Source organism: Chroicocephalus ridibundus, chromosome 8, assembly GCF_963924245.1.
Source record: "Chroicocephalus ridibundus chromosome 8, bChrRid1.1, whole genome shotgun sequence".
NCBI lineage: Eukaryota > Metazoa > Chordata > Aves > Charadriiformes > Laridae > Chroicocephalus > Chroicocephalus ridibundus.
The window spans coordinates 2,059,984-2,077,632 of record NC_086291.1 but is presented as its reverse complement, the minus strand read 5'-3'; the positions used below and the strand labels follow the sequence as shown (position 1 = coordinate 2,077,632).

Here is a 17,649-nt window from a genome sequence, read left to right as displayed (position 1 = left end):
CAGCCAAATGTCTTCCTTAGAGATGGCCATGGGGGACACCCTTGGGGAAGCCTACAGAAACAGTGCAGCTCCCTAATCCAGCTCTCTACAGAAATAAAGTCTGAATTAATAGTACAGACCTTTTTGTGCCAGCGTCTCCATCGCAGGCGTGGGACGGCAGTGGGACGGGACGCGTGCTGTGCCGGTGGCACGCCTGGCGTCAGCCCTCCTGCCAGCGCGGGCTGGGGTGGGCCGGGGGTGATGCTCGGGGGGATGGGGGTGGTCCACGGCTCTAACCCCGCGCTGCCCCTCCTGTGCCGCAGGTGAGGAGATCGCACGGCCCCGGCGCTCCACACCCACGCCGGACCCCGCCAGGTCAGTGCGGACTCCGCGGTATAATTACCCAACCCAGGCACGTCACCCTGACGTGGCTTTTAAACGTTCCGGTGGGCAATTGCAGGTTTGCACCGTTGCTCAATGGGAAGCATCTGTTCTCACCTCTGGATTTTGACCTTTCGTTTCATGTATAAGTGGGCAAGTCAAACTCAGAATTAACGCAGCAAAAGCCCTGGGTGTTCTTTTTTTTTTTACTGCTGTACAAATATTGCCAACCCATCACCTACCTGAGCTACCCGAACCTGGCGGAAACATCGCTTTTATAACTTTTTAGGCTCGTGGGACAGCCAAATGTTTGCGTTTGGCATTTAAATAAGCCGGGTCAACGCTGCGTGCCGCGGGATGCGAGAGGCACTGGGGGCTTTGGGCCCACGGGCGCTTTGCTCAGGTGCTGTGTGAGTAAATAAGAAAGGAGGGGAGGTGCCGGGAGGTGCCCGGACGGTGATGGTGGATGCCCCCGCTCCCCCCCGAGCCTGGCCGGACACAACCACGCAGAATCGAGGCGTTGGTAGCAGCGGCACCCCTGGTTTCGGATGCACGGCATCCATAGTCGGTGTCCCACGGACGTCCGCTGCTGGAAGCCGCCTCGAGCCCGGTCGATGGGGAGAGCTGGCAAGCGTCTGCTGCGGGTCCGTATTGGTTGAGGGGAGCGGACAGACTAGTTGATACGGAGCGAAGCCAAATCCTGCTAAGGATCGTGCCCTGTGCAGCGGCGGGGCTTGACTCGAGCTGGGTTGGACCTGAGAGTGGTCCAAACCTTGTCCTTTTTTTTTTTTTTCCCTGCTTTTCCCTGCGGTCTGGGGTAGCTCTGACTAATCCTGAAGCAATCCCCGGCTGCTTGGGCACTGCAGGGTTCGCACCGTAGTGCTTCGGCCGGTGCCGCCGCTTTCCTCCCCTTTTTCTCCGCCTGAAACCCCGTGTTTTGCCAGGTGTCGCTTAGTCTAGAACAAAAACACCCCTGAAAATACACGTGTGGGTACTCAAATGCCGGGGTTTGAGTACAAACCTGACCCTCGTGGTGTTCCCCGGCCCTTGTCTCGTCCCACAGCAAGAAATCCGGGGAGGACGCCGCCGCGCTGGCACCGCTCTTCGGGCCCCCGCTGGAGTCGGCGTTCGAGGAGCAGAAGCTGGACGGTGGGTCGGGGCGGGGGGACGGGGGTGGTGGCATCTCCTGGCAGATCATCCCTTGGGGACAGCCCGTGGCACCCAGCTCCGCCAGCACCCGGGGGGGCTCTGTCACCAACCCCCAGCCCTGCGCTCAAAGGAGGGGAAAAAAGGCAATTAAAGCAGAACGTGAAGTTGCGTTACAGGCAGTGTCAGGTTGGAGTTTTATACGGGTTATGCGGAAACAGAGCAAGTGTTCAAGTCAATTAGTTAATTACGTGGCCTTGAGACAGATCCCGAAAGAGAGCAGCTAACCAATATTAAAAATATTGACTTTCAAATGAAACCCCGGCTGGGCCTGTTTACCAAGCTCCCAACTAGTCTGTGTTTAGCAGCGGCCGTCATTAGCTTCCGACACCACGGCAGCGTTTCGGCATCACGCTAATTTAATTGCAGCAAGATAAGAAGAGAGATGTCTGGCAGCGCTTTACAGGTCCCCGTGAAGATGCCATCTCAGTAATGGCATTTTTTTCCCCCAGAAATGGCATTCCCCTGGACATGAGTGTAACAGGAGACAGGAGTATAAAAGGAGATGTTTTTCTCCCCCTCAAGTCTCTTCTCTGCAGCTTTCCCGAAGCTCAGCGATCTCACAAGGCTTGTTCTTCCCGAAGAAAAACCCCATTCACCCGCGGGAGCGGTTTGTTCCCGGGGAGGTCTCCTCCTCCTCCTCCTCCTCCCGGCTCCGCTGGGCTAGCGCGAAATGGCCGCTGCCGCTTGTACCCTCGTTACGCCTTGTAATTAATGACTCTGGTTAATTCTTTTAATCAAAACCATGTTTGCATGCAGTTTTCTACACATAGCCCAAAAAAACCCCACAAAAAAACCCAAAAAACCAAATAAACAAACAAAAAAGGCAAAAAATTGCAATGAGATATAGAGGAGGGACTTCTGTGAATATAATTGGATCTCTTCATTTTATTACCTGGGTGTTTTTTCTGTGTATCCTCAAATTCCAGACGATTTTTGCAATTAATGCAACGTTTCACTTAATTTAATAAGCCTCCAAATACATAAACGGCATTGTCTTGTTTGTCAAGCGGCATGAGTGTCAAACTAATTGCGTGTCCTGTTTAAAAAATCAGGGAAGCTTGTAATTACCCAACGTTACAGGAAACCCCCCCGTCCTTAATTAATGAGAGGTTTCTGTCACTATTTCGTTTCCTCTCTTTACAAGCCTCAGATGAATGCGTCTCATCTGTGTGTTTCGGTATTTGTCAGAAAATAGTTTTATCGATGCCCTTGCATGTGTACTTATTTATTTTTTGATTATTTTCAGCGACTCTAGATCAGCCTGAGATATGGGGTTCGGTCCAGCCCGTCAACGCGAGCGTAGAGTCCCCAAAGCTACCGAGACCTTTTCCAACTGGAAGTAAGTGAACCATGCAGGTTATCATTGAGAAGAAATGAAATATATAGTGAAATCAAATCAAACCTTTCCCTTTTCCTCATCCAGATCCCTGGTACTGTGAAAATCTGTAACGTTTTAATTGTATAGTGAGTTAGAGGGGTTTTCTTCCCCTGGCTTGACTCTAGGGGTGGAGGAAGGACAGGGGCTGACAAGGGATGGGATGGATGGTACCTAGGGACTGACAAGGGATGGGATGGATGGTACCTAGGGACTGACAAGGGATGGGAGGGATGGTACCCAAGGGCCGATAAGGGATGGGACAGGTGGTACCCAGGGGCTGATAAGGGGGCGGGATGGATGGTACCTAGGGTGGGAGAGACGATGCTCATCTTCCCTGGAGAAACACGCTTCTGCCGGCGTGTGCTGGGTTTGCAAGGTGAAATATCTCCGGCCGGGGCAAAGGGCTCGCGTGGAGCCAGTGGTTAAACCCGCCTGCCCCTGGGGGTGAGGAGTCCCTGATCTCTCACGTTAATGATGCGGTTATTTGGCTGGAAAGGTTGGAAGCACTGGTTTCTCCAGGCTAACGTAAGGAATGGCAATGCAGCCCCGAATCCCTGGTTTTCCTTACAGCTTTCCCCATTGCCCGGGGCAGCTGGGGAACCGCAGCCTTCCCTCCTCCCTAGTGACAGTGTCATTCTTTCCTGGTTCCCCGGCTCCTTTTCCCCCTCACTAGCCATTAGCACAACCCACTTCAGGCCAAACCCACCCCCAGCCCTGGAGCTGCCGATGATGTCCGATGCCGGTCCGTTGCCTGTGCCGATGTCCCAAGGTCGAGGCAACCTCTGGCCACATCAGGAGCTTGCGAAGGGGTGGTGACACTCGTGATTAACATGGTGCCACCGTGCCTCCCGGGCTGCTCCTCCAGGAGGTTCGGCCTCGGATGCTATTTTTATCGGCTTTGAAAAAAAGCCCCCGTAAAGCAGCGCTGGGTTAATTAACCAACAGCACTCCTCCTCCCTCCCGTATGTGCCTCCCGGATCCGTGCGGGATGGGCACATGAGAAATGCGGAGGCAGATATACGCGCCTCAGAGGCTACAGGTTTTAATTAAAATGCTAATTCAGGTTTTTAGAACATGAGGACAAAGTCAGGTTCAAAAATCAAAAAAAAAAAAAAAAAAAAAAAAACCAACAAAAAACACACAAAAAAAACCCCAAACCCAAAAACCAAACAAATAAACAACACCAAAACCCCCATATACAACCCAATAAAAAAGGCCACTGGGGATCGCTTGTTCTGGCGAAGCACCACGGGCCCCTGGGCTGCGGGGATGCTCCTGGCCCAGCAGTGATCCCGGTGCCGCTGCACGCTTCCCACCTCAGCCACACGCTGCCGCATCCCATTTTCCTGGCAAACCGTGCGGGTTTCCTGATGCACCGCCACTGAATTTTTTTTTTTTTTCTTTTTCCCCCCCCCTCTGCTCTTCTCGCAGCCCCTCCGCCGCTCCCACCGAAAAACATCCCGGCCACGCCGCCGCGCACCGGCTCCCCTCTGACGGTGGCAATAGGTACAATCTCGGCGCCGCGTCCCCTCGCCCAGCCCCGGTAGAGCGATCGGAGCCCACGGGGGCTGCGCTGGTGGTGGTGGGGGGTTCGGGTCCCCGTGGCTGCATTTCGGACGCGGGTCTGGCCCTTGTGCATCCTCTTCCCTTCGCATTCGCGGCGCTTCGGCGGATGCTGCAGTCAGGGCGACGCTTTTGGGAGCGGTGCAAAGGTGCCTTTGACTCCCGAGCCAGCGTCGCCCTGGTGAAATTAATGCTCTCTCCTCCCCCCCACACTTTGGGATCGGTCACGTTTAGAAATGAAAAGCGATGCTAACCTTAAAGTCCTGCTCGAAGTTGGGATTAATTAGAGCGCTGTTAGTGCTTGGAGCGGCGCCGCTTGTGAAATCAGGGGGGTACGTGGTGCCCGGCTGTGTTGGGGGGGCGGCTCCTGCCCTCCCCGATTCCTGCTGCTGGCGTGGGAGGGTGGGAAAAGCCCCCCCCGCCCTCCCCGGTCCCGCAGCTGGGGGTGCGGAGGGGAGGGAGAACGGGACGGTGCCTGGAGTAGGGGACAGCCCGAAGGAAGGGACTGAGAGAGGGCGTTGAACGCAGCCAGAGGCCGTACAGTGCTTATAAGCATATAATTCATGTTGCTGGCGGGGTGCTGTCTGCTGCAGGCGCGGGATTTGGGGACAGAACGGACAGTCCCTGACTTCGGGCAGGGCACTGCATGGACACACGCGCACACACAGCGCCTTGGGGCGTTACGAACGTCGCCACGGAGAAATCCCCCGCCCTGAGCTTCTACTGCTCTATACATCAGTATCTCATTCATGCTCCCATATTGTGATTTTTTTTTTTAATTTTTTTTTTTTTTTTTTTTGCTATTTATCCAAGCAGCCAGACTGGCAGAGTGTCTACCGACACGCGCAGATTCATCCCCACGAGCCAAGGCAATGCCCAGCCACGTGGGATGGCTTTTATCTGCTGGGCTCTGCCTCGCTGCGCGCTTCAGCCTCTGCGTCGAGTAAAGCCAGTGGCAGAGGTCTATTATAATTTTTTTTTTTTTTTTCCCTGCTTTAGCAAAACTCTATTTTACTCCCTGACTGCAGCAGCACAGATGGCTCCCCCAAATGCAGGAGCAGGGGTGGGATGCTGACGCGCGGATCCTGGGGGGCGCGTTGGTTTTAGCAGGACACACCTTTTAGCAGTATTTTTAGCCCTTGGGGAGAGAAGGGCCAGAGAGAAATGCAGGAAAGGAAGGATGGAGGATCTCCCTCCTCTGGGTGTGTAACGTTTTGCTGGCGAATCCTCTCTCCGTGCTGGTTATGGGGTCGGATATGAACGTTGGGGGGTGTGTTAGCTCAGTGAGTAGAGCCCCGAACGGCTTTTATCATCCCCTGCTGCTGCTCGCAACTGAAATACATACACCCTGGCTGCTCTCCTCCACTGCAGGCCCGGCGCCAGCCTGTGAGTGCCAAACCAGCATCTTTAAATATATATATATATATTTTTACACGTGTATAAATATATATATTTACATGTATTTAAATACATATATATTTACTCATATTTAAATATATATATATAGCGGAGCGTGCAAGAGAGCTTTAGGTCACCAGGCTGAGCCCAGATGTTTATTATCTGCTGATGACTCCAGAGTGATGATGATGATGTGGTGATGTTATTTTGACAATCTGTGACGAAGGCTGGGAGCCAGGTGTGAGCTGGGGGAGGAGGATACGGGACCCTTAGTGTACGAAATGATGGAGGAGGAGCCGCGCCTGGCTCGTGGTGCACGCGCTCTCTCACGCCGTGTATGTATTTCAACCCGGCGCGGTTCATCATACACATTGCACGTGACCTGGCGTAGAAACCTTCTCGCACATGAATTATATTCCCCGGCAGCTTATAAGGAAACGTGTTTTTAAAGCATCTCCTCTAGAAAGTAGCTGAGGTAGAGCCCCGTAGAGAATAGCGCGACTGCCGCTCTCTCGGTTGATGCTAAGTGTAAAATAAACTGCTTTGACCACAGGAGGGGACCAGCCCGCAGCAGAGCTCAAACGTGACAAACTCCCGTCCATCAATGACTTGGACAGCATTTTTGGCCCCGTGCTCTCCCCCAAGTCTGCTGCTGCTAATGCAGAAGACAAGTGGGTCAATTTTTCCGATCAGTCCCCGGAAAACACCACTCCGGAGTTGACAACCCGGGAAAAAGCGGGGTCCCCGCCGGCGGCGGCCGATGCTCCGGCGGCCGAGCCCTCCCGCCCGCTCCCCTCGCCGCTCCACCTGGAAGAGGTACACAAGAAGGTTTCTGAGCAGCCCCACCTTAAGGATGATAACGTGGAGCCGGTCGCCTCTCCCAAAGATTTTGGGCTGGGACAAAGAGCCACCCCGCCTCCCCCTCCACCGCCCACCTACCGCACGGTGGTCTCCTCACCCGGACCGGGCGCCAGCAGCGGCACGGGAAGCACCAGCGGTATGTCCTGCGGCGTTGGGTGTGCTTCGGTGTGGCCGTGACCGCATCCACCGTCCCCTCCCGCCTGGTTGTGCCTGTGCCCGGCGCCCGCGTCTCGTGCTTCCACGTCCAGCGTCTGCCCTCAGCCTCCTGTGTCCTCTCCCCCGCTCCCTGCTGCGTGTCTGGTGGTCGGATGGGTCTGACAGCCTTCCCCCAAAGCTCCTGTGAGCCGCCCTTCCCGCCTCTACGCACATAAGCCCCACCACAAGATTTGCCGTAGGATTGCCATTGCGGCACCTCCCTCCTCAGTAGGCTTCAGAGTGAACACAGGTGGAAACATTTCAGGCAAATAATCTGAGGAAGCCTGAGAACCAGGGGGGTTTCAAGCTGTCGCAGACAGACAGGTCACTGCATACTGTCACCCCAGGAGTGCCAAGACCAAATAACTCGCAGCTCAGCGGTGGCACGGGTCTGGCACAGCCCTTTGGGCTGTGAGAGCGTGGATGCCCAGATGGGTCTGGAGAAACCTCTCACTAGGGTGGAACCCGATAGGTTTGTCTGGCAGGTGCTGGCTGCCTGGCTTCACCTGCTTAATTATAAATGTCGGCGTGCCCATTAGGGCAAACGAGCTCGTCAGAGGCCAGCTTACGCGAGCTCTCCCATAGTGCTGGAGAAGGTGCAACCCCATCGCGTTATTTTAGGGGCTGACCCCGAGGCACGTACTGTACCGGTGCAGCCACGACGCGCAAATCCTCATCCCCACCAGCCGCCGTGCTGCCGTCCCGCAGCCACGAGGGATTATTTTTGAGATGATCACCCCCGCGGAGCCCTGCAGGCACCTCCACCCCTGCAGGGAGGTGACGGGTGCGGCGGGACCCCTGTCACCAGCCTTATGTGAGCTTGAGAGCCGTGCCATCTGCTTTGGGGGTTGGCCGCCTCCAGGGGGGAGCGTGTGGGTCTGCTGGGGACGTCCCCCCGAGCGTGGCTGTCGCTGTAAGTGTGGCTTTGCTTTAGTGGTGGTGGCTTTTCCGTGCAGCTGTGGGGTGGGTGGGTTGGGGTCCATGCAGGGCCGGCTGCTGGGGGCTGTGGCATCCGCATCCTGGTGGCACTGGTCGGAGCTGGGACTTCTCCAGGACACCGGCAGCAGGAAACATCACATTTGTTCCTACATTCCTCTCCACCCCGATGCCAACTGAGCAACTGCCTTGTGTGAGCGGAGATCCGCAGGATGGGGATGTGCCGGCGGCTCCACGTGTGGATTGATGGAGAAACCCCACCGAGAGGAGTCGGGGGCTGGATGGAGCCAGGGTCCCGTGGCAGTGCTGCGTGCCGGGGAAGATCTGCAGTTCTTCCCCAGAAATTACCTCCCATCTCTGCTTGGTGTGCATTGCAGCCCCCTGACACCTCAGCCTTACCCAGCCCCGTGCGGGACGGGGAGCTGTAAAAAGGCAGAGCGTTGAAATACGCACACAAATGTCATGCGTGTCCCCCGGCAGCCGCTCTGGGGGCGCGGTGCCGATCCTACACCCTTCCCGCTCCTGCCCTCTGCACCGTTCCGATGTCCCCACTGCTGCATCTGGCCCTGGCGATGTCCGGTTTTGGGATGCTGTGGGGCAGAGCCATCCCGGGATACCCTCCTGTCATCGCATGTCACGGGAGCCCGGGCTCCTGGGTGCCACCGAGGCAGGGCTGGGGACCAGCATCCCAGCAGGCTCCTGATTTCATGCCGGTCTACAACACGCTGCCACAGTTTTTCGCTGTAGAAAATATCTAGAGGTACATCAGTCTCCCAGGCACCTCAGACACCTGAAGAACAAACCTCCCCGGATGAAAGCTGACATCTGGCAGGGCTTTGGCTACCTGGTGGCCACTCCTGAGCCGGGGCAAAACGCACCCTCCAAGTCTCCATCTTGTGATGCTCGTTCAGTGCTGTTAGGTTACTTTCCCTGAATAATTCCTATTTTGTCAGGCTTTTAGTGGGATACGGAAGGAAAAATTCAAACTTTAGTTCCCGAGTTAGGCTTCTAAATTAAAATGGCTTGAAGTTTTGAGTTGTTCAAGTGAAGGGCCAGGATTTGCTCTCTTTGGACAAGCCCATCTCTCGCCTCAGCCTTCTGGCGTTTACCTCTCCCTCTCGTTTCTGTAGATGTAGCGTTGGAATCTCCATAGCCTGAGCTACCACCCACCAAACTTAGGTAACTGATTCTCTTGTGAGTGGGAAAAGTAAAGCTGAAGACATCACCTTATGGTCACTAGGAGCAAAACACGCCGCTCTGTAGACCAGAACACGCTGCTGTGCTCCACGGAGGCTGGGAGCAAAGGCCAGCTCAGCTTACCCCGGAAGGAATTTCTGTACGTGGAGGAAAATAGTCTGCTGGGTTATCCTCTGAAGTATCTGTTAAAATTTCTATTTAATTGCAAAACGTCCCCCTCTTGCAGCAAGGCAGCAGCTGCTGGGGATGCACGAACCTCAAGGGAAGTTCTCCGAAACCCTTCCAGAGGGCTGGGAAATGCTTTGTGCTCCCAGCAAACCGGATAACCTTGCTCTTCCGTCCTTCCTCTGCCTCCCTCGGACACAGCTCTGCCCCTCTTCCCGGAACCCCTCGTTCCCGTGGTGGGCACCGACCCCCCTCGCCGGCCGTGATGCTCGGGGAGCTGTGGCACCGGCCCCAGCCACTGCGAGGGTTAAACGCCTTCTCAGCACAGCGTTTTTCACCTGCCTGTATTGCTGGGTTTTAGGTAAAACTGTAAGATTTCTCCAATAATAACTTTGCCGAGGGGGCCGGGTGCCCGGCGCAGTTGGGGCAGCACCAGGAAGGAATTCGTCGGCAGCAGCAATCCCGAAAAACTCTTCTCCCGCGCCTGCTGTGGAGCAATGGCCAGGGAGACCTTGCGCAGGGCGTGGGTGGGCACCACGCCGGTTCCTGGGGGAGAGGACTTTGCTTTGAGATGGGGGTCTGGGGAGGGGGCAGCCGTGGGGACCCCCTGCGTCGTGCTGACGGCTCCCGTTTGTTGCAGGTTCCTCGTCCCCGGCTCGTCCCGGCACGCCGCTGGCAGCTTGCGGCACCCCGCCGCCGCCGCCCCCCCGGCCCCCCTCCCGGCCCAAGCTGCCCCCCGGCAAGCCCACAGTCGCCGACGTGGTACGTCCAATGCCGTGAGCAGGAGCGTGGCGCGCTGGGGGGGTCTGTGCATGGCCGAGGGGGGGCTGCATTTGTGCAGTCCGGTGGGACGGATTAATGGAGCGGGGCAAGTAACCGGCGGGTGCTGCCTGGGCGGGTTGGAGTTTTCCATAGTTTGTTCACAAATTGCGCGTGGAAAAATGGCGAGCGGTGGGTTGTGGTTACGGTAAAGGCAGAAAATGGGTGTGAAAAGGGTCGAAGGGTCCTGCCGTGCCCGGCCACCCGGGGGTAAGGCACTGCGGGTCTGGCCGTCCCGGGAAGGGTGTCGGGCTGGGGGGGTGCCCGGTGATCCTCGGTACCGCACCGGCCGGGATGCCGGGCTCTGCCCCACCACCCCGGGCTGCTTCAGGTAAGTTGTGGAGAATTTTTGGATTGATGTTAAGGATATAAAATTAAAGAATCATGGAATTTGGGCTGGGATGGACTTTTAAAGCCCACCCAGTGGCACCCCCTGCCCTGGGCAGGGACACCTCCCACCAGCCCAGGTTGCTCCAAGCCCCGGCCAACCTGGCCTTGAACCCCTCCAGGGATGGGGCAGCCACAGCTTCTCTGGGCAGCCTGTTTTCCCAAAAGGATCCATATATATCCTTAAAGGATCTGTAAGGACCCAGTGAGCTGCTATCGGGTGAGCTGGTGCCTGGTGGCCACCAATCCCTTCCCGATGCCGGGTGCATTAAATCCACCCCGCAGCCCCTGGAGCTCCTGTCCTCAGTGGGGATGGGGATGTCAAACACCCAGACCTTCAAGATGGTGGGAACGGTCTGCCATATGTCTCAGTCCAGACTAAAATGCTATGGGCACCAAAAGAACTAAAATGGTTCAGTTTTGCCCCAAGGCAGCGGGGCTGCCCCCGGACGCTGGCTCCGCTGGCCTGGAGGTACAGGGAGTTACGGCTTCAGGCAGAAGCTTCTGCGTGTTTGATGCAAATGTCGCTGTGCGTATTTTCTTTAACCTTTTGTTATTTTATGTTTTTCTACAGTCCAGGCCTTTTAGCCCTCCTATTCACTCATCCAGCCCTCCTCCGATAGCACCTTTAGCCCGTGCTGAAAGTACTTCTTCCATATCTTCCACCAATTCCCTGAGCGCAGCCACCACTCCCACCGTTGGTAAAAACATACAGCACTGCTGTTCTTTCACCTTTCCTACCTCTGAACGTCCGGAAAAGATTCCTGAAACCTTGTCGTTTGCTAGATTGTTCTTCGGGTTCACGTTCGTTAATTTTCATCAGGTTTTTAAACGCAAAAAAGGGGTTTGGGGGGGGTGGGGTGTGTGACGGATCACGAACGTGATGCTGCTAGGGGAGCTTTCTTCGTGGCAGCTGGAAATGTTGTGAACGGCGAATGTTTGGTGAAGGTAGAGGTTATCACCAAGCGAAATATAACATAAAACGTGCTTATGGTCCGTAAACTCAGTCAAAATAAGCTTTTTTTGCGAGGGATGCTTGTACCCTGGAGGGGAGGGGGGCTGGGAGCCAGACCTTGGGATCCAGGAGACAACTCATATTAAATCTACTCGAATGTCTTAAATTCATCCTTCCCCTTAAAGCGGTAGCGGGAAACTAGGTCTTGAAAGAGGCTCTTCCAAACCGTTAGCTTAACGTGGCCTGGACCAGAACAAAGTGCTGCAGTTTTCTTTTGGAGGAATGTCCTGAAAAACATGGGGTTTGCCAACCTCCCCCCCCGCCCCCAGCCCAGGGCCTGAGACAAGAAACGCAAATAAAGTCTGGCTGGCAGCTCCCAGGCTCCGCGCGCTGGGTCCTCCCCGTGCCTCCCTCCTCCGTCCCCTCCGTCCCGGCTGCCGGCGCTCCCTCCATCCCTCCCTGCCATCCCACCCAGCTGCCGGCCCCACTGCCCCATGCTTCCCGCAGCTCCATCTTCTACCAGGAACATCCCTCCTCCTTTTTGGTTTTTTGGTTTTTTTTTCTTTCCTTTCCCATGTTTTTTTTTTTTTGGGGGGGGGGGCGGGGGGGATGCGCACGCCTGGTTTGCGTGGTGGGGAAGGAGCTTTGGCTGCCGTAGAGCTGGCAGACGGGCTCTGCGGAGGGAACCGAAACACCAACCCTCCGAAAAACCGAACCTGGCTGGCGTTCCTGCCTGCTCAGCCGCCCTCCTGGCTGTCGCCCTGGGGACCGGCAGCATCGCCACCCCAGCGCCATCTTGGATGGCTGGAAGAGGATGGGATGGCCGGAGCCGTGCGGCGGGTGCCCTACCCGTGGTGCCGGTGGCTGCCCGTGCCCACCCGAGCCCTCCCCGTAGGTTTGCCGGAGTCTCCGACCTGCGTCTCCGTCCTGTTGTTTGCTTCACTCTCGAGGTGTCGTAGATGCTTGTACCTGTTCGCCGGCTGTCGGTCACCGTCACAGCATGCTGCTGGAAAACAAAAATGCATCTCGCGCACGGGGCCGGCCAGCCCCGAGCGTCGCCGGTGTGTCGGCTGGCGCTCCTGTCTGTGCCCGCTGTCCCGCAGCCACTCCCTGGGGCCGGCGGTGGCCTCAGCCGGTGCCCGCAGGCACGGTGGCCACGGGGCGCCTGGGCCCACGGTGGTAAACAGGATTTCGGTGGAGGGGAGCAGCCAGGCTGAGGACGGGGCGGTGGTGGGGGCTCCAGGTGACTATGAAACGGGGGCTGCGTGCCGGTCCTGTAGGCTGAGCAGGCGATGGCTCCCTTAGGCTCTCGTTTTAAATTTAATTTTTTTTTTTTTTTTCCCTCTCTAACACGTATATTTTCGTGAACAAAAATTGCTGCTTGATGTTTTTAATGACCTGCCCACCCTGAGCAGCGGGGGCTGAGGCGGCTGGGGGTGGGGGGAGTGAGGAGCTGTGCCCACTGGCTCCCCAGCGGCTCCCACCCCTCCATGGGGGCTTTCCTTGAGAGAGAGACAAAACCAGGGCTCTCGGGTCGCTCCGGGGCAGGGGAAACGGGGTTTTGTAGAGATTGTGGGCTTTGCACTTCCAGCTCCATGCAAACCAAGCGGCGAGTGCCGTGCTGCCAGGATTTGGCCTGGGAAAAGCCGGCGGAGGGGGGGACAGGCAGGGGCAGGCAGGGGTTTGGGAAAGCCCAAGCATCTCCCCGTTGTCGCCGCCAAGGTGGCCGGGGTGATGGTGGCCACCTGTGCTGGGCGAGCACCCACCGGGCTGCAACCCCCCAGCGGAGGAGGGAATATTTCTAATCCCTGGGTTTGTCCTGCAGGCAGAGGGAAAGGCGTGCAGGGCAGAGAGGGGGCCGGGGGCAGGGCCGGGGGCACGGCAGCGGGTCGGGGACCACCGGGGGAGTCCCGTGGGACTAGCACGGGGCTGGGACACCCCCACCAAGCCGGGTCCGGCTCCACCACGCTCCCCGTCTCGTGTCTCCCGTGGCAAAGTCCGATGGAGTTTGTCCAAGAGCGTGTGGAAAAGTGGTTTCGTTTCTTTGTCGTCCGTGCTGCTGTGGTTCGCTGTCGTTGTGGTTGCATGTGCAGTCTGAAGGACTTACTGTAAGGAAAGAAGCTGTTATTTCTGTGTCAGCGCCCCTTCCGTTATTTTTCTCGTTCAAATCCTTCTCCGTCTTGTTTTTTCGTTGACACAGCGCGCTGCTTGGTTTCGTTTGGGAGTGGTGTTTTCATTCTTTGTTTTTTGTTTTTTGTTTTTTTTTTCTTTCTCCTTTCCTTTGCGTTTCTTCTGCTTTGTGTTATCAGAAGATGATGCTTTTATTGACAAACTGCCCGCGTTTGAAAGGCGCTGTGAGACGCCTGCAGGTACTGTACTCGCAGGGCGCTTCCCAGACACGTGGCTTTGGGTGGCCGCGGGTGCCCCGGCCCCGGCCCCCGCCGCCCGCAGCACCTTGCATGACAGTTTCTCAGTGGCAAAAAGGGACCGCGAGGTGAAAGGGCTTATCACCTCCCGAATCCAAAAAGGGTCAATTCGACAGCTCAAAAAAGTCAGGTTTTCCCCCACCCCCACCCCCCACCCCTGCCCTGAGTTATTTCCGCGGTGCCTGGTGTCTAAGGCGGCTTTCGAGGCGGTGTGAGCGCAGGCAGCTGGTGGTCGTACTGGGAAAGGGACAAATTCCGGCCAGGCATCTCCTGCTCTGTGTGCGTGTGTCTGTTTATCCGCAAGTTGTGTGTCCTGAGACGCGGGTCGCTGTGGCTGATTTTGTGCGCCGGCGTGGCATGCGGTGGCAGCATCCCACCGGGGACACGCTCGCTGCCGCTGTGGCGGGGCGGCAGAGACGGCGCCGGGGGGCGACGAGGACAAGGCGTGTTTGCCCCAGTCAGCGCAGTTAGAATGTGCTGATGGAGTGCGTGGCCCCAGGAGCCTCTTCTACTCTAGACAAAAACAAGAAAAAAAAAAAAAAGAGGAAAAAAAACCCCCCAAAATCCTTACCAAGCGGGCAAAAGTACTCTTCCATCTGGGCTTCCATAGCTTTGCTTTCTGCTTTCTGTTTCCTAAGCCAAAACCAGCGTTTAAAAGCCCCCCCCTTTCCTTGCACGTGAACGGCTTGCAGCGCCTCGTCCCCTCCCCGTAGCGAGATAAATGACCTGCTCTGTGACTCACACTGTGTCCTTCTCTCTCCCTCTCCTTAACCTTTCCCATCCCGCTTCAACTCCTGGCCATACAGAGAATGAACAGCCTTCCCTCGTTTGGTTTGACAGAGGAAAGTTTTATTTGACTTTCGAAGGTAAGTAGCGCATAGCAAACCCGGTAACGACTCGCTCCCCTTGCTCTTGCTCTCTGACTCCCGGGGTTTCCTCCAAAGGCTCCAGTCCGCCTTTCCCTGCGAAATGCTATGGCTACTTAGATGACGTGGCAAGTTCAACCAGAATGATTTTGATTTGATTTGTGCCATTTGTCCCGATGATCCGTTTCCCTGTTTATTTGTTTAAAAAAAAAAAAAAAAAAAAAAATCCCCCAAAACGTCAACCAAACCAAATCCCAAAAGAATATTCTTGTACCGAGACTGCGGTGAAAACCAGAGAGCGAACCCGCTTGCACTGCCGAGGAACTTGACTCTGTCAACCAGGGCTTCTTTCTACTCTCCCTCGCGAGCTGCTCGTTACCCCGAGCGGGCTGTGGCGCAGGGCGCTTAATTAAAAACCGGAGGGTGACAGGTTCTCTGCCAAGCCGGGGCGTCCTTCCCCATCTCCCGGTGGATTTTTCGGCAGCGAGGGGCCGGCAGCGTGCCGGCACTGCCAGCGTTATAGCCGAGGTGCCAGCGGGTGCGGCGGTCGGAGGCGCTGCGGGTTTGGGGGTTGACGAGAAGGGGAGGATGCGGTGCTGGGGGAGAGCTTGTTTCGGGACGGACGGCAGCTCCTCTGGGCAGCAGCACGTCTCGGAGAGGCCAGAGACACGGGTGACGGGCGGCCAGCCCTGCTCCGAAAGCCCCGAGGCTTCGGAGGAAGCCTTGCCTCAGATACCATGCCTATGTTTTTCTTAAAAAAATAAAAAGAAGCAACGCGGGGAGGTTTGCTGGCAGGTGGAGTAGGTGCTTTACAAGCCGAAGGAAGCGCGGTGGAGCCGCCGTGGCGCTGGCAGGCAGAGCTGGGCTGGGGATGCTGCTGGCACGGGGGTTCCGGGGGGTCTCGCTCTCCGGGTCTGTGATCCATAAAACCTGACACCTCCAGCAAACAGCCGAGTGGCCGGGACCGTGCCGCCTGGCCACCGAGCTCGGGCGGCTCGTGCTTGTGGAGTGAACCCTGCTTTGGTGAGCGTGGTGCCGTGGTAGCAGCAGAAGGCAAGTGTCACGGTTTGAGGAACCCACAGCAATTTATTGTTGTTTAGACAATTATTCTCTCACCCGATGACCCCTCCCCACATGGGAAGGGGAAAGGAAACCCGAGGGTTGGAATATAAACAGATTTAATAGATGAAGACTAAATAATTAACACCAATAACAGTAAAGAACCAGTGTTGATCCCGACAGCAATATAACATAGACAAGGACCGTCCCCAGCCCATTCCCCCACAGGGAGCCGGGCACTCCCCGCAGGGACAGCCAACGTGGGACCCTGCGAGCGCTGCGGCTGCGGGAGGAAGGGAAGGGCTCAGGGCTCCGGCACCGGGGCGAGGAGTGCTCAGGGTGGCAGCCATTAGAGAAAGAGAGAGAGAGAACTCCTCAGCAAACTGTCTCATTTCTGTGGGATGTGCCGTTCACGGTGTGAAATAATCCCGTTGGCAGCTTGGGGCCAGCGCCCGGGTCTCGCTCCTCCTCGTCCCCGCACCTGGGGAGCTGGAAACACTGAGACCTTGAAACCCGCACCCCAGAGCCGGCTGTAAAGGAAACACTGGCACAAGTTCCGACGCTGGAGTCTGCTAAAAGTGCGGTTTTCCCCAGCATTACAAGAGAAATTAGTCCTGTGTCGCTCAAACCAGGACAGCAAGGATGGAGGTGGTGGTGACCAGGGGGCTGGTTTCTTCTTTTCCTCCTTCTTGCCTTTTAATCGGCCGCAGCTCCCGAGCCCCGAGGTCCCCGCTCCGATGGTCCCTCCTCTGCTGGTCCCCACTCCAGTGGCTCAGACCTGTGAGGGGGCCAGGGGGGAGCTGCTTCCTCCTGACCCGCAGCGCAGTTTTGCTGTTTCCAGCAAAAAAAAAATCCTTCCCGGGAGGCTGGGGAAGAGCGGGGCAGGGCAGGGCGAGGGCTGTGCCGGGGCGAAGCGTTGTCCCTCCGTACATGTCCCCGTGGCACTGCGCATCCCCACGGACCCCCTGCTCAGTGTCGTTCCCCCCCCCGCCTCGGTCCAGCACCAGCACTGCGAGCACAGCGAGCATTGGGGGGGGTTTCTTGGGTTTGTTTTGGTTTTTTTTTGCATTGTTAATGTTTTTGAAGGGTATATTTGAATTCTTGGACTTTGTTCTGGCGGTGTGACTGGTCCAGAGCAGGAGGGGTTTGTCCCCTGCTCCCTGCCTGAGCCCTCCGGCAGCGTGGGACGCGCTGGCCGGCACGGCAACGGGGCTGCAGCAGCCTGGCACCGGCTCCAGGCTCGTCACACAGCCCGGGAAGGAGCTATTTTGCTTTCACACGCTTTATTTCCTGATCTATCCGTAAATCTTTGAGCCCAACTTTAAAAAAAAAAAAAAAAGAAAAGCTAAATTTCAACACTCATCCCTAGGGAGGTGAAAGGAGATCTGCTGGGTTTGGCACCTGTAGCTCAGGGCATGAAGTGCCAGAAGAGAAATTATCTTTTCTTTCCGAGTTGGGTTTTTTTCTCTTTTTTTGGCGAAGATCCCTGTGTCGGTGGAACGCGAGGTAGTCGGTTCGTGTGCGCAAAGCCGGGGTGCAGCTTTGGTGATGCTCTGCCGGGTACCCGGGCAGGATCTCCCGTACTCCGCCGTCCTTCCTCCACACCTGGATTTCCCACCTTTGTGTAGGGAAAAGTAAGGGAAATGAACCCGGTGCACTGCTTATGGCTGGATCCGAACTCCATAAAGGGGATTTTTTTTTTTTTTTTTTCTTTCCTCCTCCAGCATTATCGGGTCATTTTGCCAAAATGAAAAGTTTCTAAAAATGACTTCTGAAGCAGTCACCGACAAGCCAGATTTTTGGTGGAGGCGTGCCACAGCATGTGCTTGAACTAGACATGTCTCTCAAGTTTCTGGAAAAGGATTTTAGGGCTTT

General features: G+C 56.4%; 1 protein-coding gene across 1 annotated transcript in view; it reads left to right on the top strand.

Annotated features, from left to right (window-relative positions):
- The window catches only part of SGIP1 (SH3GL interacting endocytic adaptor 1), a 60,736-nt gene that overhangs the window by 32,862 nt on the left and 10,225 nt on the right, over nt 1–17,649 (top strand). The window contains exons 11-19 of the mRNA XM_063343123.1: nt 303–354; nt 1,424–1,509; nt 2,816–2,908; nt 4,379–4,453; nt 6,462–6,905; nt 9,903–10,024; nt 11,043–11,169; nt 13,733–13,792; nt 14,656–14,715. Of these exons, the coding sequence (XP_063199193.1) occupies nt 303–354; nt 1,424–1,509; nt 2,816–2,908; nt 4,379–4,453; nt 6,462–6,905; nt 9,903–10,024; nt 11,043–11,169; nt 13,733–13,792; nt 14,656–14,715 (1,119 nt within the window). The remainder of the gene's footprint in view (nt 1–302; nt 355–1,423; nt 1,510–2,815; nt 2,909–4,378; nt 4,454–6,461; nt 6,906–9,902; nt 10,025–11,042; nt 11,170–13,732; nt 13,793–14,655; nt 14,716–17,649) is intronic.